We start from the raw sequence: 22619 nt of genomic DNA, 5'->3' as shown, positions 1-22619 counted from the left end.
AAAAATAGAAATGAAGACTGAAAATATATAATTTTCAATTAGTGTTCTCTTTTTAATGTTAAGTCAAAGCAATAGTTTTATAAATAATTTTTTCCAATTTACTCGAAGTTAGTAAAGATGGAGCTACACTCCTCTTAAGGCTGATACAGACGCGTCCAGTAATTTAATCGAGTAGCGAGTAATTTAGTAAGTTACCATTCTTTTACTAAACTACTCGACTAAATTAGTGTCCACACACGGTAAATTACTAAATCACTCGTTACTCGACTAAATTGCTGGACGTGTCTGCACCAGCCAGATCCCCAATTGCTAAAGTTCGTTTGTGCTCGATGAGTGGAACGACTTGCGTTTTCGCGCGTTCTAAGGAAAGCGCGAGATATTCCCCTGTTTAAAATGTCGGCCACGCGTGGCGTCATTTTTATTCGCCCCCGACGCTCGGCTATCATCCACCGGGCCCCGAAAAATCATGCGGCTAACGCGTCACGTCGACTCTTCTTAAACGAAATAACTTACTGCCTGTACGTGCCTCGGATCCGAGGTGGCCCGATAATCGAAGCGGAGGCCAGCCTGCGCCTCCGCGTGCCTCCGTGCTCTCCTACCAAGCTGGCTGCTTTATTTTCCACGAGGTGACGAAAGGACAACTGTGAACTCCCGCCGGAGCTATTTCCAGGGCTCACGACCGCGTCGTAGAGAGAAATCTTACGACGGATGGCAGTCTGTCGGCGCAGCGACTTAATCCACTAATTCCTCTTTCTTCGCGCAAGCCGCGAGGTAAATCAAAAGGCTGCCGAAGCGAGCATCGCGCGGGTCTAATTAAGCCGCGCTCGGGGACTCGATAATTTCGAGTCTCTCCTGTAATTCGCGCCCCCGCTTGATTAAACCGCAACGTGGTTAATTCGTGGACGCAGCTCGGGAATTATTCTTATTCGAGGCTCATCACAGAGGCATACCTTGCCTTCTCTTTCATTCGGATTTGCCGCCGGAGCGGTCCTCTTTATAATATCAAACGCAAATGAGAATGAAGTAGACTTCGAAGTCGCCGCCTCTCAAAAATCCTGCAGGTTCGATAAAGAACGACAATTCTAGGTAAGAGAGGATCGTATCCTCGTATCCCAGCATCTAGACCGTAGTTACGAGGCCAGGAACTGGCCAATACTAAACTCTGCTGCGTGATTCCGAAACGAGGGTTCCGCCTGCAGGAAGTGTGGCCGCATATGAGCCGAAACGGCCCTTCTGACCCGTGGCCTTCCGTTTTATCCCCGTGTGCCGTCGTTTTGACAAGTTTATCGCCGGATCGCGGATGATAGACCGCTAACGCGGGGGATCCCTTTGTCTTTATTAAAAGGGACCCTAACGCCGAGGGTAACGTGAACTCGTGATATACGCGGTTGCGAAATTTTTAATGAAACTTGGGAATGCTGAAGAAAGACACTTTCTTTAAATACTACAAATAAAAGAGGTTTTGTGTATACGTCAAGCATTGGAAAGTAAGGGGACGAATGGAACTATGGATGGATCTCGTTAATAAATAATTTCCATCCTGAAAGTCCACCTGATCTTGTACTAGTAGAATCATAACGTTCGTGTAAGACAACTAAAGAAAAACAGACGACAAGATGATTGCGCGTCGCTTGAAGATCGATAAGTCAACAAGCAGCCGTGTAGTATCACTGAGGAAACGAAAGAAAAGAGCGCGCACTATATAAGAGGACTGAACGCAAGCCCCGTACACTGAAATCCTCTACGCGAAGACAAACTTGCCCGCGGAAAAAGTCAACATAACAGACACACACCGCTGCCAGGATAAAGGATGAAGGAAAACTCTGGTATATCTGAAAAGTGGCCGGCGAAATAGTTTGAGGCGAAACTCCCTTGGCATGAAATGAAACTTCCCGCGTGGTATAAGAAGTTAACCGAAAAATAGAACAGAGAGAAGTTAAGGGAAGCGTCGATGCGCCAAGCAGAGTTGCAAATTCGAAAAACCAACAGTGGGGGATGCCAGTTGCGGCGCTGACCGCGGCTGAGGGTCTTGGAATTGAAATTCCTGACTCCAGAGCGACCAGTGGGGTGGGGAGGGGGCGAGGAAGTGGTCAATAGGAAGTTCTGCTACGTGCACTGCCGTCCCAGAGCACTCTGCTGCGTGCAGGAAATGTATCCAACCGGGCTGAATCGAAATAACAATGGAGGGTCGGCGGATGGTCGAGCTGCGACTACATTGTCCAGTGAATGTGCCGCTGTTGTCCATTGATTAGTAAACCATTCATGCCAGCCAATTGCCGCGACCGTGCACGCACACATACCTCGTTATTTTCTTGTTTTCGAAACGTCACACGCCATAGGTTCGGCGAGGACGCCGCGTTATCCCAATATTACTTTTATCGATCGGCCGCGAGCCATCGAAATTTTCGAGGGGTTGCATCGGGAACCGAAGCGCACCGTCTGCCAAACAATTCCGCAAGGAATTCCGCCAAGTTTCAATTCTGGACTGGATTAATTAGCCCCTTGGTTCCGTTCAGTGGTTTATCGAGGGTTCGATAGATTATCGCGTGGGCTAATACGCGAGCGACGACTGTTCGATATTGTTATAAGCCTCGGAGCGCCAGCATACCGTTGATATTGGGTTAATCAACGCACACCGCTTCGATGCCTCAGGTACGCGTACCGTTCCCCTTTACCTCCGAGCGACGAGAAAGATCAAAGTATTATTCGACAAGGTTCGGAGGAAGGAGTGGAAGGGTAGCTTTAATTTTCAAACGATCAACGAGCCTCTTCGGTTGTATCGTCGAATCTGTTGTCGTCAGCCTCGATATCTTTGCCGAAGCTCGCGTGGGAACGCTGGACTGAGATTAACAGGGGCTACGTGAATTCTAACGTTTCCATCTGGAAGGGGGCTGAGAGGAAAGCGGCCAGATGAAATTGGAAGAAATGGAGGGAAAACGCGGACCACGGCGACAGATTTAAAGAAGATGAAAGGTGCCCGCTGGAAGCGAAGGGAGCAATGGCGTGGAAGACGGAAAGCTCGACGTGGCTGGTGGAAGTCGTTTAAAAGGGCAGCAAGAAGAATCGGTGGGAGGGTAAAATATAGAAAGCGAAACAGGAAACAATGATGGAGGGGAGGGGGAGCTGGACGCACGAGTCCACGGACGAATGTCACGGAAATCGGAGGGATAAATCTCGAATTAGAAGGACGAGGGGGATGAAATTGAAAGATCAAAGAGGCAGTCGCCGAAACGCTGGGGAGCAAGAATGCTTGGTTGGAGAAAAGAAGCAGAGTGGTAGTACGCGCGTGTGTTAGGGGATCGAGGGGAAGTCGTGGGAAGCGACGAAGGAGGTGACGCAGGGACACGAGCAGGCAACGAATTGAAAAATTCCAGGAAGAAAACCGAAGAACGGAAGAAGGCAGAAGCTGGTCCCGCCGGAAGAGGGGAATCAAGACAGACAAATTCCACAGCGATCCTGGACACCGGCCAGGAGCACGTTTCCTATCGAGGTCTCGAGACGAGGCGGGAGGACGTTCCGTCGATCCTCTAGAGGATTCGGATGATCGATAATCACGGGGGTGGCTTCGAGAGCTCGACAACGCGCGGACAGGTATTCTTCCTAGCCCCGAGAATCTCGAATCTCGGACGCGGATGATTAAGTTCCGTTTCAATCTGTGCTGCAGATTTTTTTTTCACGATAGCTCCGCAATGTCAGACAGCGGGATGAGTTAAGTAGATAAGAGATTTGCAATAATGAATTATTATTATTATTATTTTCCCTCAGTCACGGAACGTTTGACGCAATTTCCAACAGCTTTGTAGTTACTGTCAAGTGGCTCTGACTCGATCAGTCCTTTTACTTCGTAGAGATCCACCGCTAGGTTCGAATATACCTGCACCGGGCAATCAGCGACGTGAAAATATAGCGATCGCGCCAAATGCAACTAGAAAGTTGCGCGCAGCGTTAAGCCTCGCGCGTCGAGACTTAAGTCGAGGTGTTTCCTGTCGAACGAGCAAGAGCTGAGAAAGCGCTAGGCTGGTGGCGGCGCGAGGGCCATTAATAAGGACTGCCTAATTTCATGAAAGCCGGCAGCCTCGAACTATTATCTAGGAAACGTAACTCGGTCGAAGAGCGATTAAACGGACGCCACCAAAATACGTCAAGCTGCGGCGGGCTGCGCCTGACAGAAAACCTATAGACGGAACAGCCATTAATGAAATGACAAATGTGTTCTTGTCGGCGGCACGAGCAGTCGCGCGCGACCGTTTACAAGCCTGTCGCCGGCTTAGCCTGCAAAATAAAATACATTCGACCGCGTGATTTACGAACGCGACTCTATGATATCTCTCGCGGCTCTCGACGCCGCGCTACGCGGCTCGATTGATCGCCGCTGCGATTCCACGTCGCTGGGAATTTGTATCGAGGGGGGGGGGGGTGTTTGCGTTCGATTCACTTCGGTAACACGATCGATGGGGTGCGATGGTGAAGCGTGCGAATATACGAATCTGAATTGTGATGTTTGGCGGGGTAGCCATAGGTAAGCCAAGGTCCAATGGAGTTCACTTGGTTCCAGTAGGTACATCTGCGATTTGTTATCGTTGGAAGATGGTATGATTCTCTTGCGGAGACATTGGTAAAGCAGGGGCAGGCGATGTAAGCACAGCTGTGGTCAACATTATTATATTATCAACATTATTCCAAAAATATAATTTTTCCAATATTTTATTCAGTTTCTCGAGAATTCTCGAGAATTCTCAAGAAATATGATCTCATTTCTGATTTCTCGAGAAACAAAAAATATAGAGAAATCAGGAACACTACGCTCAGACTACACCGGAGGAGACGTATTGCGTAGGAAAATGGGGAATACGGTTAGTATTAATTAAATTACTAGAGGATTCATTCCGCCAGTCGCTCGCTCTCCCACATAGACGCAACGAACGACCGATACGCAGCAAGTGAATTCAGTTTTTCCTATTCTCTCGTTTCAGGAGAACTGCCAGCCGCGGTGCACGACGGGAATGGTGTCTCCAGAGCGTTCCTCAACCTGTGGCTAATTCACTTAACGATGAGCTACGTATTCTCCAGATGACAATACTAAGGTGAGTCGATTCTTCCAGCTTGAACTAATTTAACATAGAAGAACTCCACCGCAAACAGAGAGCTGTGCGCACTCGAGTGCTCCACAGGATAGAACAGTTAGACCGAAATAATTTCGTTAGAAGCTTCTTTTATCGGAAAAAGCCAAGGTCATTGTGGAACGCTGTGGGGTTAGTCAGTGAGTGTCGAAGTGGTTCCCTTCGAAATTCGGTAGCACGGAAATTGCGGTGAGATTTCAATTTCGCTCCGGAGTCGTCGTCACGAACGAAGAAGATCCTGTCGAATTCGACGACAGGGTCTTGCTGGAAATCGCAGTGAATGCTCCGGTGCAAACTCCCCGCGACCAGGCTGGCGCTCGCATAAAACCGCCCGCGAACTATGATTGCGACGGCGGTCGAGGTATTATTACATCCGTCGGGATTTCCGCTGGAACTTCGCCGATTTCCGTAATTATTAACGCCGCGACGTCGTAAAGCGCTTAAATCGTTCGATATCCCCGCCCGCGCTTCGAGGCTCGTTCCGAACCTGCCCGAGTTCGGCAACCCCTCGCTCAATCGTCATCGTCCCCCGTCCACCCTTCCTTCCCCTCGTTCACTTCATCAGACCCTTTGTCATCGCAGCTCCTCCGCTATTTATCGTTTAATGAATTTTTTTTAACGCTTCTCGTCGTCCAGCCTCTTACTCGGTGGGATCTCTTTGTTCATCCCCTTGAGCTTGTCTACCCGAGTCCCTTTCTTTCCGCGCGATACGTCTGTTTGCGATCGAAACTCGTTTGCTGCCTTCCCATCGCCTCTCGTCCTTCATTTCCGTCAACTTTCCTCGCCGCGCTCTCCTTCATTTCCCCCCCGCGCTTTTTTTCCCCCGGCCGGTGCGCTTTTCCTGGCTCGTTTCTCTGGGATCTGGGGATCCCTTGGCAACTCAGTTTCCATTTCCTTTCTTTGCCCGTTTTTTTGCCAGCTCCCTCTGCCCGCCTCCCAGCCCTCTCTCATCCGTTTTTACCATTTTATGACCTCCCTTTTCGGTTTACCTACCCTTCTGTCCGGGGATCTGTTCAATTTCACCTCCCTTTATCTTTACATACTGGACTCGCCACTTTGTTCTCCATCGGATCCCCTCTCCGTCCGTGATTCCAGTAATTTCTCCCATATCTTACCTTCCCCCTTATATATTTCGTGTTTCCATTATAACCACAGTGGAAGTTTGCCCTCGTTCCCTCGGTTCGACAAATATTTCTCTCCTTTTGTCCTACGACACTTCGGTATTCGAAGCTCCCGAGCCCCGGCTCTGCGCTTTCCTCCTGCTCCGCTAGCTTGTCGCGTTCTCTGTGCACACTTTTTCTGTTATTTTTTCAACGGGACACCCTAATCCGAGTTTTAGATGAGTTTCCAGACGGGCGCGCGAAAGCCCATCGAGTCATAAGAAAGTTGCGTCTAGTTTCCGGGTTAATGCGAAATCTTGCACGGGCTTCCGTCGCCGCGCCTGAAACCGGAAGAATAACGTGACGCTTTAATGAAGAACAAATTACCTCGAGACTCTCACGCGTCACCGCGCGGCATTCATTTTCGTATTCGCTTGGGGCACAACCTAAACACGAATCGCTGAATCATTAATCGGGATTGGAAAGGAGCACGCAAGATTTTTCTTGCAAACAAAGCTTCTCCGTTAATTAAATTCCCTCGATTAAAGTTCGTAGGAATGAAATTTTCTCGATCAACATTTATAGAAAGTCCTTTCGCGCTCGCCGCTGAGGGATTACTCAGTAATAAAATTGTCGCGGGTTTTTGCTTCTCGCTGGTTGAAAGGAAAACAGGGAAATTAATTTTACTGTTTGCTTTGCGTCCGCGTAAAAAGCTGCAAGGATAAACCGCAAGGATCGATATGATTTTAACGGGTAGCGCGAGTCTTGATCACGGTCCGTTACGAGATTGAATCCACTTAATTGGATTTTACACTGGTTTACGTTCCACGGTCCCCAGCCGGTGGAATAAACACAACTTCAGCGAAAAGGGTGGCTGGGAAATGTCTGCGTCCACGTTTAATAGAATTCTATCGAAGCGTAAAAACACTAATGCGGCTACAGCGTCAGGAAGTGACTAGGAACTTATCCAATGAATAAATTCTACTAACTAAAGCGTGTCTGGATTACTTGGAGATCGGAACAATGGATTTCAATCGCAGATCCATACCATTTCTCTCAAAATCGAAGTCGTTCCCAGTCTCGATAAACTCCAGTGCAAATGAAAATGGCGCCAGGACAACCCTCTTGCAGCGACTATAACAAAGAAACGTCATCTTAAACGTGAAATCAAGATGGAAAATTTCTAAAAATTACCACGCATACACATCTAGGTCCTTTGCTCTTCAATATATTTATTAACCACCTGGGCCATGCCCTTCGCAACTCTAAATTTTTGTTATACGCCGATGACCTAAAAATCTTCAGTAGGATGAATGACATCCAGGATGCGGATAAACTGCAGGCGGATTTGCGGAGTTTAGAGCAACGGTATACGTGCTATAAAATGACGCTGAACTTAGCGAAATGTGCAGTGCTGAGAGCAGGTTTCGATTCCAGGTTGCCGGTGTATAATTGTTGGGCAGTTGACCCATTGAATAGAGCCATGTGGAGTGCGAATGAATTTTTAGAAAACTGTGATCTATTTACCTGTTCACTAGATTCAATGCGCACACAGTTACGGAACCGTCTTCCGTACCGTTAATCGGTGTAAATTGTGTGATTTAAGTTTTCGTAACCCCATTTTGTATTTCTATGGGTTTTCCCGTTCATATAAATAAACAGTAATAATAATAATAATAATAATACATTAATCCTACGTGGAAATTAAGAAATAGGATTGTCAAAGTTATCGTGGCGCATTATCTGCCGATTATCGCGTCACTCGATGGCCATTTTTCGTTCGCATTTCACAATGGAACAGTCGATGTCACGATTCGCGGGTAATATACCGCGAGCAAGCGTATCGGAGCCGATAGGGGCCGTGAATTAACCGATATTCATAATTCAAGCTTTTATCGCGGGCGATCCCCGTATTGTGAGAGTGTAATTTCGGTATGGCAGCCGAGGAGGAAGCTGGGGTGCCACGTGACGGGTGCCGCGGAAACTATAGCTTATGGCCACCCCTGCGCCGCGGTATCTCGCCGTCCGTGCTTTCATTATCAGTTACCATAGATCACTGCGCGGTCCTCAATGACGTTGCGTCCGTTCATCCCTCATTGCAAAACATCCCTGGGCCAGTGACACCGCCGAACATCCTCTTTGTCGCGTTTCCCGCTCCCCGTTCCCATGACTAGAGTAAACGAACCATATTGGCGGGTGGAAGAAAGTTTTCATTTACGGTGCGTCTGGGTAAAGCGCAAAGGGAATCGGAAATTTGTCGGTCGACTGTAGAATCAAGAGGAATTGGATACAGTCGTCCAGGAAATCGAATACTAACAGGATCGACTGGCATTTCAATATTCTCGAGACACATTGAAGTCGATGTTCGCAAAGTACGTAAAAGAGATGTTGCTTTAGATGTTAAAATATAAACTATAGTCGTCATATAATTCCGTTACTCGACGACGTTTACGACCCAACTAGTAGTCGAGGCTAGAGATCGAACCGAGATACGGAACAGAAGTCGCGTGTATCAGGCTTAATATCTACCGTTCCGCGAGGAAAGCCCGGTTATTACGCACCCGAACAAGGAACGAAGGTACGAAGGAATGCAGAAGAACACTGATCCGCCACGTAAACAGTTTAACGACCGTGATTCATCGGTTTAATCCAATTACGAGGCGAGCCGGTGCTATCTCGAGAGACGCAGACCGGCTTTAAAGCGAATTGATAAATTTTCATCGTTCACCGTCGATTCTCAACGCTCGAATATGTATTCCTTAATCCTCGGCCGATGGCGCGCGAGCCCGCGTAAATATTCTTTCAAATCCGTTGTTTGTCGGGGCCAAACCGTACGCGGATTCAGCAGCGCGAGCTTGCAAGTCGCGCGAGTCTTTTAAACGATCCCGGAAACACTTTGACTTACTGGATCGACAGGATCAGCGTAAAAGCGCAGGAGCTTCTCGAAACGAAAACGCCATGTACCATTTGGACTTTAAGCTGCCGATCTTTAAAAGAGCCAAGGGCCTTCTAATTATCGAGATTTCTGTCTCGTCGGGCATCGCAGAGCCCCGCGGAGGAATCGAGCCCAAAGTTAGCGATGGGTCTGGGGAACGATTCAATTAGACGCTGGCAGCTCGATTCGAAAGTTTGACTGTGATTTTAATACGTTTATCGGGGAAGGAGCAGCGGCAAATGGCTCGGGCATTAACTGTAACCCTTGTTCCCTCCAGTCAATTTCTCATAATCTCGATAAAGGCGCAGAATGAATCTGTCAATTAGGCGCGGGGGCGCAGTGCCAATTACCCGTGGGAAAGTGCGCAAAGCGGATTCGTCATTAAATCCTGTGGCTGGTCTACTACCCCTCGCGCTGTCTACTCGGCTCAGCCTAACAGTAACGGGATCAGAAGCACTGTGGCTCAAGAAAACATCCCCCTTCGTTAACGACGTGGCGAGAATATTTCGCGTTCGATATCCCATTATTGTTTCTGACTCGCTAATGATTTCTGGCATTTCGATCTCTGCAACACGTTTAAAACTGTCGAACGTAAATTCAATTAGAAAGGGAAGCTTCATCGGAAAACTGGCCCTATAAGTAACTCTGCGAAGCACCGTGCTGCTATATAGAACAGAATCAATTATTCCTGCACATATCACAAGTGCAATTAATCGACTCTGTAAATACGAGGCCACGAATTCGTCGGCTGACCGAACAGGCGTTTTTCGCGCGCATTCGAGCGTGCCGAACTCCTTTCTTCCACCTCCTGCTTGGTCCACCCACCCCTGGCCGTTGTCCAAAAAAGTGACCGCAAATGGAGAATCGATGGAACAACAAGCGCATTCATCGGACACATTAATTCTGCAACCGCGTCGAGCGGCGCGCGGAATCGCCGCGTATCATCCCCGTCGGCGATTTATCACGTTTCGAAGGAAAATATAAATAAAGCGGGGCGGTGGCGTATCGTTCGCGGGACCAAATTTATGTAATGCTCGGTTGTGCGGGTGGACCGTGATCGTCGAGCGATAGAAACCTGGGAGAGGGAGTTATCGGGGGTGAAATCAAACCCTCCCGCCGTTTTAAATATCTGGGCGATACTTCGAACTATCTAGCGCCTAATAAATGTGCTCGAGTACCTGTGTCGAGATACGGTTTCTGATTCGAGTTACTAGCGTTTCTCGAAGTTCCCTCGAAAGAAAAAGTCTGCCCCCCCCCCTCCCCGGTGCGAGAACTTTGTAGCTTCTTTCATGAAGTTTGCTCCGCAAAGATTCCTTCTTACACGCTCCTTGATGTGCGGCTCCAGTTCGAAGTTATGGTATTTCCAAAACCCAACGCGACCGAGGAACGGTCAAACGCGTGGCCCTGGAGAGAATTGTTTATTTCGCCAGGAGAGACGCGTTGCATTGTCCCTGTCGATTCTCGTGTTCCACCGGAAAGTTTGAATAGCAAATTACAGTTCATAAAAATTTTCGTGCAAATCCTGGATGCGCGCAAATTGACAAACTGGCTCCGATTTCTCGCGGAAAAACCGCAGGAATTTCTGCGAGCGTCGCGTATGTTGGGCTTCGATTTAAAACAATTTTGTACCCGCGCAGTATATGCAAAGCGAAATGGAGATACCCACTTCGCGGCATCTACATGCGCGTTATAAATATTTAAGGAATACTCGACCGTGCTCGGCAGCTTTTAAAAGGGAAGTTTGACGCTCGCTCGTCAAACTACCATAAATCTCCGCGGGAAGAGTTATAACCGACGCATTCCATTGTCCGATCGCGTTTTATCTTCGTCACCGGCTTCCTCTGTGAACCACTCCGAATTTTCAATTTTCTTCCACCCCCATTTTTTTTCATCCGTCAGCCCTGCAATCGTGGCACGCTGGCGCGGGGTTTGCAGAGTCTGCAGCGAGCGCGGCGATTATACCTTTGCGCCGTGCACGGTGCTACACAGTTCGCCCCCCTCCTCCCGTGAAATTCGACGTTGATCGAGTTTCTAATTTCTCGAATTGGACTTCTAGCATCTATCGAAAATGACGTGCTGTAATTACGCCGCTAATCAACCGACCCTCGTATTGAGACCCGATAGGTGTATTCGCAAACAATTAAATCCCACCGCGGCGAATAATTGCTTTCCTTCGGGCAGGGACGTCCAAACAATCGCGGGTGCGCCCCTCCAGTGGAATATCAGTTCCATCGGGGCGAGAATCAGCCGAACAGCGCGTGACAGTGAATGCCAACACGATCCTCGGCTTCCTGTTGCCGCGCGCGTTCCCCGAGTGCGTTTGTTCGCGCACCCGCGACCCAAACAGAAATAATATCGATAGCCGATGAGACCGGTGGCCGCAACACGCGCCCGTTGCATTCCACCGACCGCGGAATTTAAATATCTATTAAAGTACGCGAGCCCTCTCGCCGCGGGGGAGGATTCGCATTTCCGGGCCGATGTTTTTTTTTCCTACTCCGTCTGACCCTGCCGCGTTGGAAATCGGGAATTTATTATCGTTTTATTGGGTCGTTCTCGCGACCGCTGACCAGACAATGGCCCTTGCCCAGTGGTTTGGCCACGCCAGAATCGGATACGTTCGAACGTTAGGCTTTAATAGAGGTGGTTGCATTCAGGGCTCAAGTGCATCCAGGGGTTGCGCGGCTTTCGTTTGATTTATACGTGGTTGCCACGGTGACGTGGTGATAAATGAGCGCCGTGGATGGGCTCAGGAAGGACGTGTATCGATTCTCGCGGTTATATTCAGAAAATAAGGGGCAGGGGGATGAATTGTTTACGATAGCGCGCAGAGTGCTCCAATTTGGCAACTGCATTTCGATGCACACTCGGCAATATTGTTTCGCCAAACGCGCGGAGCGTTGAACGTGTACTGTCCTTTTATTAAGGGGAGGTTCCGTCTAGAGCCCCCCAAAATAGGTGATCTTTAGGAATTAATTAAAGGAAAAATACTATATATAATTTAATGGGACTTTTTGCATTGTATTAAGGATGTCTTAAGTTATAGAAATATGTTTTTTGTTTTACAATTAATCATTGCAGACGGCAGTGGGGAGTCGTTAAAGTCAAGGCGTCAAAAAATTGATTTAAATCGGTGGGACCTGTATCCCCAAAAGTTATTATCCGATTCGACTGAAACTCTTTTTATTTTGAAGAATATACTTCTGGCTAGGGGGGGGGGGTACCAGAAAAAATACAAAATAACATTTTTTTAGAAAATAACGACACTTGATGTTTGAAATCACTTTTTCCCTATATTTTTCACACTTTCAACGCCTTTGAAAATTATAAATCTTCAATTTTTGTATTTTTTCTGGTTTCACCCCTAGCCAGAAGTATATTCTTCAAAATAAAAAAAGTTTCAGTCGAATCGGATAATAACTTTTGGAGATACAGGTCCCACCGTTTTGGGAACACTGTTTCGAGAAAAACGCGTTTAAAGTTTTACGTGAGCGCCGAGCGGCCGGGTGTTACCCATGCATTTGCCGCTACTCAAATGCCTATAACTTCGAGAATCTTACGAATTTCAACAAATCCTTTTAAACACGCATTCCTAAAAGTTTGAACATTCGAAAAATGAAACAAAAAAAATCGACTTTCAGCCTGTCACCTCCCCTTAAGCGTGCTACAGCTAAGTGATCCAAGAATCTAAACACCCGCGCTACCCATCCAGCCGAATGCTTTCGTTTCGCGTAACCTCGACGAACCCCGGACTCCATTAACAGACATGTTACACCGTTTCAGCTTCTTTTCCTCCGGCAGCTGTAATTAGTATACTCGTGCCGTTGCCCGTGAACGAGGCCGGCGGATAATCGAGTTCCCAACACTGTCCCGCGATTCCCCACTAATGACGCATTCAATAATCCGGCGCAGCCTGGAATCCGCGGTGTTCTCATTACACCGACGTATCGGGCCACGCGTCGGTAGGTAATAAATCGGAATCGAGGTTCGATCGTGCCCGAAATACTTAGGCAATCGATGCCCCCGCCAGCCTGGCTGATGGGAGGGTGGGTTGCACCAGGAGGGGCGGGATGCGCGCGATGGTAACGCGGCGTGTAAAATGAATAATTAATATATTCAAATGGAACACACTTAAACACTGTGTAGTGGCACTCATCCGACGGCTTCCACGGCGCGACGTACACCTCTATCTGTCCAAATATCCATTACACCCACACATCGGCACGCGCGCGGCCTCATTTGAATTCACACGTACGCACGTACGCGCCAAGCGCGCGTGTGCGCGTGCACGGATGCGCTTCTGTTCAATATATTCATATTCGAAGTTACATTCCTCCCGCCCTGCCGGTCGACGCTTCAATCTCTGCGGGAGATTGGACCGAGACACGGCTACCTGCGTGCGTACGTCTCGCTGTAACGAAGCCTCTCGAAATTCATAACAACGCCCTCGAGACGGGCCAGCGGGTGCTTTGAATTTTTCATTTCGGCAGTCGTCGAACGGTTAAATGCTCGTTCGCCACGTCCAAGAAGGGGATGGCTTCCTTTCCCCCGGTGTTTTTGGCCGGCAACGATCCGGGGGCACTCCGTTGCGTTGGAACGGCTCGCTTATTTCCTGGGACGTCGTTCCCTCCTCCAAATAGCCGTCGAGTGGAAACGAAGGGGTCTATAGGCGCTAGAAAAAAATCTCATCTCTGCACCCTTGTATTTTCTCTGTTAATACGTTGTTTCGCCTTTATTGCACTGTTCCCGGCGGACAGCGCCCTCGGTGCTTCTCTTTCAGGATCGACTTTGCTCGACTCGTAATGGGGTGGGTGTCCGAGTTATTGGAATTCTCTGCGTGGAAATTATTTAGAAATCAACAGATCCCAGTTGGGGTTCCGATCTGGTATCCCCCCAACGTCAATAGACTCTGCAAGCGTGTATTCAGCTGCAGCGAACTCTGCATGCCCGCAGCGCGAGTCGCAGCACAGACAGCTGTATTTATACCCCCCGGAATCCGCGGCGAAAGTACACAAAGCGACGGTTTCATTTGTTGCAGGCCGTTTTACCAGCGCCGAGGGGTCCATCGGCAATCTGGATTCAATCTCGCGACGCGGAACATCGCGGGACACACGTGGACAGCTGGAACGGTGGAGCGGTGCAATGGTGCAACTGTGCAGGAGCGTGCACTCGGTGAGATTAACGGGACGCGCGGCGATCGCGGGCTGTTCGACCGGGCGCCATCGTGGATCATCCCGGGCCGGTCGATCCTCAGCCACGCATGCACGGGGGCCGGTGAATCGTTTTTACCTTTACTAAATATCCTCTCTTCGATTGATCAGTAGCGAATCCTCGACGGATCTCGGCGATCGTTTCGACGGCGCCGGTCAGCTTTTGCGTTGTCGAAGGGGATCTCCTCGATGGGCCCCGCTCCTTTTCGCCGGGGCAATATCGCCGTTACAAAGTGGGCCATTATTGTACAGTCTAATTTAGGCGGACGCTGTAGAGTGCGCGACGATTCTTTCAAGATTATTCCTAGTGTTCGTTGTCGCGGTGGTGGGGCTATCTCGCGGGTGCTGGCAAGTGGACATCCGCGATTAAAAGTACGGTGCGTGGAAGAGTGTGCTGAAGAGCGTGTTGAACGACGGAAGGTGTGGAAGACGGGTGGGTACGCAGTTCGAGATGTTGCATCGATGCGAGGTCAGAGATTTATCGCGTGTTAGGGGAATGGGAGTGTTGAGTGGAGGATTGGGCGTTGCGTTATAAGTGTGTGCTGTTTTTTTTTTTATGGTTATTGGTTGTGCGATGGATTGCCTGACGCTGTAATTGTATTTCCTCCGCATTCGTGGTGCGTCGAAAAGAATAATTCGAAGTCTGCGAGAATAGATTTAAAGAGGATAAGAAGGTCGATCCTCCAATTTCGATTGTCCCTTTGTCTAATCTAAACGTTAAGCAGTGTCTCGATATTAGAGAATACCGAGCCCTCGGAATGCAGTTGTCGGATGCACCAACGCGGGAAACACTTGGTAGGTGAAGTGGCACTTCGTACCCTGCTAGATCTGTACCAGAACTTTCAGTTTAACCCAGATCCTGCGAGACAACACTGGCATTCGAATAACTCGCCGAGAAGAATGTGGGGCGAGTATAATTAATCAGTCGAGATACCGAGATTCTTTCCAACTATTCCCTGTCGTATGGTAGCTGCTGGTTCCGCAACTCGGCCAAAGATCGGACGGTGATGGAAATTTATTGCCCGATTTCCTCTTTCCTTTCACTTCTTGCCGTCTACTCACCTTCCTCCCCTCCTTTCCTATTCTTGTCTGATTTAACGTTTCCCTTCGTTCTGCCTTTGAACTTTCAGTCTCGTGGTATTTCTACTCGAAATACTAGGTTGAATTATTTGTATACCACTTGCTACACCGCGCCCTAGAGGGGCACGAGCTAGGCGGAAGAAAAGAGAGAGATCGCGGCCTGGTTTGACGCCGGAAAAGACAGGACGATCGCCACGAGGAACTGGCGGTGGTTTTATACGATGAACTCCTCGGAGAGCGTGGCTCGAAAAGACGGTACTCGCTTGAACGAAAAGAGGGTGCATTCGGTCCGTTTGAAAGCTGCGGGACCTCGATCAACGTGAAATCCTATTCACGGGACACGATTCCTTGCTTGAAAATATCATAAACGAGCAGCAACGAACCACCGATCCATCTCCGAGCTTCCCTATTTTATATACACTCTTATTCGATCAAGGATGTGTATTCAAAACGTGCATGAAGAACCAGGTATTAATTCCAGCTCTCTTTCGGCCTTCTTTTACTAAACTGAAGAATATCGAAATCCACTCTTCCGTAACGTTTGCAAAGTCACATCCCAACCATTGTACAGTAGGTACATAATACGCAATAAAATTTCACGTCGAATTGTACGAAAAAATCGATGCGAAGAATGCCACAAGGAGGAAATACAGTTAGAGGAACGTCGAGCTTTAAAAAAAAAACTTCTCCGCTGTACATGTATGTATCTACAGTTCCCGGGATTCAATTTTATTTACACTATGTCGATCCGAATCATCGATGTACGTGCAGTTTAGCTGAGAACTGCCGCGTTGATTACGTCAGGGCTACTTTGACATGGCCCGTACAGGAAAGAAAGGGACTGGTCCAAATTGAACGCTCCAGGAACGTACAAATCTACCCCAATTCTTGCCCGTTTTTCGAGGCTCCTGATGATCGCGACACTCTGTATTCAAACCGCGCCAGCGTTTTCAATATCCGTGATACAAGGGCGACGGGAGTGCCAACAGAGAACGCGCGCAGTTTGCCGCGACGGGGATCAACGGAACAGCGGCCCTCGAGGACGAGGTTCAAGGCAATAGAACGCGCAATTTCCCAGGGAGAAGTGCTCCTCCACTCGACCTTCAGGATGGCAAGGGTCGGTGCAATATTCTCCGAGAGTAATTCAATCATCGCCGGAGCCACGGTGGTAAAACGTAGGTACGTTTGTTGTGTCACGCTTCCCCAACAATTTTTCGCCCTCTATCCCCAGAAATTCGGCGTTTCACTTTAATTCGTAACGAATACGTCTCTCGGGGGCGGTGTAAAGGGAGAACTCTGCGACAGTTTCAATTGAAAATTCCAAGAAAAACAGAGGTAGAATCTAAGAAGGTTCTTACATCATCGCGCTTTACGTTTAGTAAACCGAAGTTCTGTTAAAATTTTCAGAGGCAATTTAACGATTTTTCATATAAAAATCCGCTCGTTTCACTTAGAAGAGGATTAACTTCCTATCAGAGGTACTAATTCGTGTGTCCCTCCAGGTATCCCCTTAGTACTCCCTTTCGCAGAGAATGATCGATATCGGGAGAGGGATACGTCCAGGCAATTAAGAGCGTATCAATTTAGACCAGACCTCCTTTATCAATCGTCAGAGACGGGAGCTTCCATCCGATTACGGCGACATCGATCGCGTTCAACGGTACTTTCAATCGTTGTTCCTACGATCCTCTTTTTACTTGCTCGCGACACAGGGAGAGGCGGATAAACGCATTGGTACGCAGCGTCCGGTGAGCGATGATAACGCGACGCGCGGAAAGGTATCAGGGCGAGGTGGAGCGACCTCTGAAATTGGGAAGATTTTATTCTATACATAATTATCGCGCACACGATATACATATTATAAATAGGCCCGATCGATCGCGATAAGATTATATTTTTATATGTAAATATGGCGTTCCTTCTTGTTATCTCATTTAAATGATAAAATATCGACGAGGCGGTAGATAGAGTACGCGACGAGTGCCGCGATCGACCAGATCGATCGGATCGGTGGACGCTAAAGGAACGATCCCCGGCGTGCGAGCGTAACGGGGGAGGGGGAGGTGAGAAGCATCTCGAAACGGACGAATTGCTTTGCCCCATGAATGTTTCATAAGAAACGAAGAGGCAGGCAGGCGGCACCGATTTCAAAGCACAGACGTCGAGGCTTGTTGGGCACGATCGGTATTCGCCTGACGCCGGTAATATCTTATTTCGCGTGGAAAACAAGCTCGTTCGCGTCTATCGACCTCCGCTTATCTTCCTCGGCGAGCATTAATCCCTGACGTTTTTAATAAGCGCGCCACCCCTCTCAGTTATAAACCAGCCCCACCCTTTGATCGCGACCCGCCGAAACGGTCTCTGGGAGTTCGATGAAATTCTCGTCGGGCCGCTTTGCCGGGTACTTTTTATTAGAAATACCTTGTTTCGCGCTCCGGGCAGCGACGGTCGATCCGAGTTTTAATCGATCAGGCATTCGTTTAAGACGCTCGCGCCGGTGGAATTGCTTGTCGGGCGAATAAAATGCTGGCATTGGGGTTCGTGGAGACGTTCCGTGTTGTTTTGAGGAGCTTTCGAGAGGCACGGCGGTAAAAAATGTTTTACGCAGTTTCGCCCAACTACTGCATGTAAATTTTGTCCCTTGGGGGGTTTGCTGGTGACGTTTATTCCATTCGGATGGCAAATTCGCGCGCGAGGGCCCATATATCTTCCGCGTGTTCGAATAAAGATACTCAATCAAACGCAGATACCTCTCCGCGGAGCGGGAACGGCGTTCTAAGCGTGGCTCTCTGAAAACACGCTCGATACTCCGCTTATTTTCCAATTCGTTCGAAGAGGCTTTCGTGACTTGTCGCTGCCTCCCTATTTACTGGCGGGAAGTACCGATCCTGCTTAACAGTCGGGCGCAATGGAACGTCGATAGCGCGCAAAAATGAAGGGCGCGCGAGGCGTGTGCCTGTTAAACAGGCTGGCGTGATGGCCATCCGAGTTGTCGGGGCTTGTCGTGCTCGTAATGAGATTATGTTTCCGATGCAGCAACACGATGCGACAGGGAACATAGCGCGGGACAGAACAGCGCCGAGATCTGTGCAACTGTGTCACAGCTTCCGGATAAATTTTGTTTTCCAATGAATAATCAGCGGTAGGGTGTGTAAGTCGGAACGGTTATCTTCGAACGGACGTGCACGCCACCTTTATTTAGTTACAGGAGGGTGTTTTATTGCGGACCACTATAGATCTAGATTAATCGTCCGGCTAAAATTCTAAAGACCCTTTGAACGCGCCGTGTAAGAGAAATGCAGAGGGTGTTCGGCTCTGTCACAATACATTTTAACGTGTCCCTCCCTCGACAGCTTTCCCCACATTTCCCACCATATTTTTCGTGCACGTGCTATCGGCCGAGTCAAAAGAAATATCTCCATTCCACCCTGGACTAATGTCAAATGGCGAATCGGGGCTCAAAATTCAAACGGCACCTCCACAGGCGAGAAAACGCACGGCCGCATGTGATGCATGCGTCAGGCTTTCGCGAAATTGCGCTGTCAACGGAGTGACACGATCGTGGCCTCTCCTGGACCACCTGAAAATTCCGAAAAAATCCGCTATCCCGCGTACAGAGGCCAGCCACACACTCGCGGAGGAAGAAAAAAGAACGCCAGTTTTTTCGCCATTTATCGTCGTATCAAACAGTTCACGCAGGTAAATCCATCCATCCTATCTGATCTGTGCGCCCGTGCGACTCTATTTCTTTCCTAGCATTTCCCAATTCGAGTCTCTGCTCCGTAGCATCGAGACACTCGCAGTCGCGAATTCACACGCTTCGCTTTGGAAAATATCCGACGATTTCCACGCGATCGCTTGGTCGCCGTGCGGCAGCGTTTAATCCCCGACGCTGCGGCCCCGGTAGAGTCACGTTTTTCGTTCCGCTTCGGACGCGAGTTATTCGAGGAGGAAGGAAGCTATGGTACGGAATAATTATTTATCGCTTCGTTGCTGTTATTACAGCGGTGTACGCTGTCCCACCCGCGATCGTTAAATTAATTCGCGATTTATCCCCGCGAAGTTACGACTTCCGCCTCGCTCTATCTCGAAAGCCCCTCCAATTCGAAGCCCCAGCCGAAAGAATAACAAGCGAGGCGCCGTTCCGGAACCCTCGAATAGAAAACTACCACCGGCATTCGCAATAATGCGATAGACGCGGCCAATCCGGCAGCACCTTTCGGTCGGATGCAATCGCGAATTCTTGCCGCGGTTCGGGGCCGATCTTCCTCCTACCGGTTGCATTCCTCGGATGCACTCTTCTTGCGCCGAGAATTCGGTCGTTAGGGGGGCACCAATTTCTCGCGTCGGGGCGCTCCTCGTTTCATTAGGCTTCGACTGCAGCGAAAGGTAATTGGAAATTTTTGGCGACAGGAAACGGGGACGGGGGTGGGTATCACTGAGGTGTGCCCTTGTTTGATAGAAGAGGGATTTTTTAGTCGAGAGGAGTCCCTTGTTTGAAGTGGCGCGGGGACAGTTTAATGGAATGATTTCTGTGCTAAGTTATTTTGACATTTGTATCGTGTTCCACGAAGTGAACTCCTTGCTGCTGTCACTGTTTCCTTCGTTTCGCACTTGGCAGTATCTCAGTACTGGAAAGTGCCGTGCTTCGCATGGGATGTTGTAGTGCCCTGTGCAAATCTCACTACGCTATGGGGGATGGACGTTGAAGCAGTGGGAACGCAGACGCAATCGTTTGGTAGATTAAACTGATGTTCCCAGGAACACAACGAGGGGGGGTGGCGTGTCTGTGTTCTAATTTACGCGAATGTATTTACTTGCTGTGCCAGAAGATGCGTCCAGATGGTTAATTAACAACTCCCTGTTACGGTGGCCACATTAGAGGCGTCGTTTAGTGTGCACCGCGTTGTGTCTCTGGGAACATTAAGGGTGGAGTAATTACGGGCTGATACTCGGTCGTCTTTTTAATAAAATATTTGCATGAAACTTTACTGGGATATTTGATGAGAAATGGGACTCTGGGAGGATGCTACAATTTTCTATCGGATTCGGATCGAGTGTGTGTCTGGAACGTGTAATTTTCCATTTAATCACTGTTAAATCTTGTTACCATTTGTAATTTGGACGCTCTTCGGAGTGAGCCTGTCTTTGGTGCATCCAGATATCAAAGTGAATCTGAATGGGACGATAAAACGATAGATAATTATCAGGTGATACACCTCTCTTGAAAGCAATAATTTTACAAAACTCGCTGCAGAATCATAGAAAGCGAAGTCACGAATATTCTTCTTCAACGATATATCAAAGATGGGCCATTCATCAGCAGATATGAGCGATATAAATCAGTGTTGCCTGCCTGCAACGCGCGAGAGAGTAACGAACACAGGACAGAGGGGAGATTTAACGACTACGAGCTAGCGAATAAGTTGTATAGCTGTTTATATATAAAACCGTACTACGATACGATAAGATAAATAATATCTTAAAGTCCCTCGCACTTATCGACATCACCGCTGTAAAAATGACGAAGAAAACGTTACGACGAAGTAATTGGATGCGTCCGCGACCGGGTTAGGGGATGAAGATCGAACGAGTGTGGCGTGAAAGAGTACGGAGTCAATCATGGGAGCGAGTGGACGCGTCTGATCCGAAGCTGTATATGTAAAGCAACTGTCAGTTATTAAATAAACGAATTGAAAGCACCATTCCAGCGGACGTTTCCTCAATACGGAGGGTGATCATCCATTTATATTAGCCCCATCTTTCCAGTTTTCACAATCTCCTCCTGATTATTAAGAACCTCATTTAATTTTTATTCTTTCAAGATGCATTCTTTCTGTTTCCCATGGATATGAGATGCTGCACAGCTCGTCAAGATCGATCTCTCGAGGTAAATGTGCACTTTAATAATTTAACTGCGGCCATACCTCGTCGAAGTTTACGTGGCAAGTTCCTTCCTTTCGCTGAAACAGATTGCCGTACATATTTAACAATGTGTAAGCACGCCTAGCGCTTCCCTGGAAGCACGTTTATTTAAGTGCAATTTGATTAATACACCGATCGAGCGACAGCGACGACCATCGACAGCGCGAAACTTCGCGCAGATTCCACACGGAACTCCGTGCACGTTCAACAACTGTGCAAACTCCGCCGAGTGAACGAGGAATGATAAATATTCCTCCGCGTCGGTATTAGTTAATGAATCAAATACGAGAAGAGATTCCTCTGGGTGAACATTGTCCGACCAAATCTTGCTCGCCGTTTTCCTCGCCCTATCCATCTTAGCCCGCCACTTCGCGGTGAGAACCTACTAATGAAACTCGATCGATTACCAGATTTCTGCAAAATCTCACGGCGAGCCCGCCTGATGTTCGAGCGGCGCGTCGATCAAGGTCTCGTTCGATATGCCGCGCATAGAAAATCGGAGCAGCGATTCATTACGATGAGATACAAGCTTGCTGCGAATAATGGTAGCTCGGTGCTCCGAGAAAAATGCGCTCTTCGAATTACGACCGCCCATCGTCCACGCGGAATGTAATCAGATTACTCACGTCGACTTTATTTATTCGCGATGCGAGAGCCCAGCCTGCGAATCGATAATCATGAAGGATCGCCGCGGTAGAACTTGATCCGCGGAAATAAAGGGTCACGAGGTATTCTATTCTGTCGCGGGTGAATCGCTGCCCGGGATTATCCGGCGGTAATGTGCTCTCGCGATTCGCGGAATTATAAAACCGTGATGAACGCGCGCGCGCGCGCGCGCCACAGTGTCCCGTAATGGCAAACACGCTGTTTAACATGGAATTATCCGCTTAACGCTTTTATTACCGATTGGACGCGATTAATCGCAAGCGTCCGGCATTTCTAGCGAGGGCTCTTAATTTCGCGCGCGATTAAATTCGTATTTAACCTTTGCGCATACGGATTGACGAGTTGACGTTTCCCCCTCTCTCTCTCTCTGTCTCTCTCTCTCTCTCTCTCTCTCTCTCTTTCTCCCTGCCAGTGTGCCTGCGTTTCGTGACGTTTAATATTTCATTTAGAGTTACTGGTGCGCGAAATTCGGAATTGGACCAAGGCACAGGTCGTGCTCGAAATGTCACTGGACGATCGAGTTTCCATCGAAACTGGGATAAGGAGAGTGTAAATGAAAGATAGAAGAGTGGAAATAATGGCA

General features: G+C 48.6%; 1 protein-coding gene across 1 annotated transcript in view; it reads left to right on the top strand.

Annotated features, from left to right (window-relative positions):
- LOC143369251 (uncharacterized) overlaps positions 1-21138 on the top strand; it is a 185419-nt gene extending 164281 nt beyond the window's left edge. The window contains exons 10-11 of the mRNA XM_076812952.1: positions 4974-5084; positions 14194-21138. Of these exons, the coding sequence (XP_076669067.1) occupies positions 4974-5074 (101 nt within the window). The 3' untranslated portion in view covers positions 5075-5084; positions 14194-21138. The remainder of the gene's footprint in view (positions 1-4973; positions 5085-14193) is intronic.
- Positions 21139-22619: the final 1481 nt, after the last annotated feature.

Source organism: Andrena cerasifolii, chromosome 5 (assembly GCF_050908995.1).
Source record: "Andrena cerasifolii isolate SP2316 chromosome 5, iyAndCera1_principal, whole genome shotgun sequence".
NCBI lineage: Eukaryota > Metazoa > Arthropoda > Insecta > Hymenoptera > Andrenidae > Andrena > Andrena cerasifolii.
The sequence above is the reverse complement of the archived record's forward strand: the minus strand, read 5'-3'. Positions and strand labels throughout refer to the sequence as shown.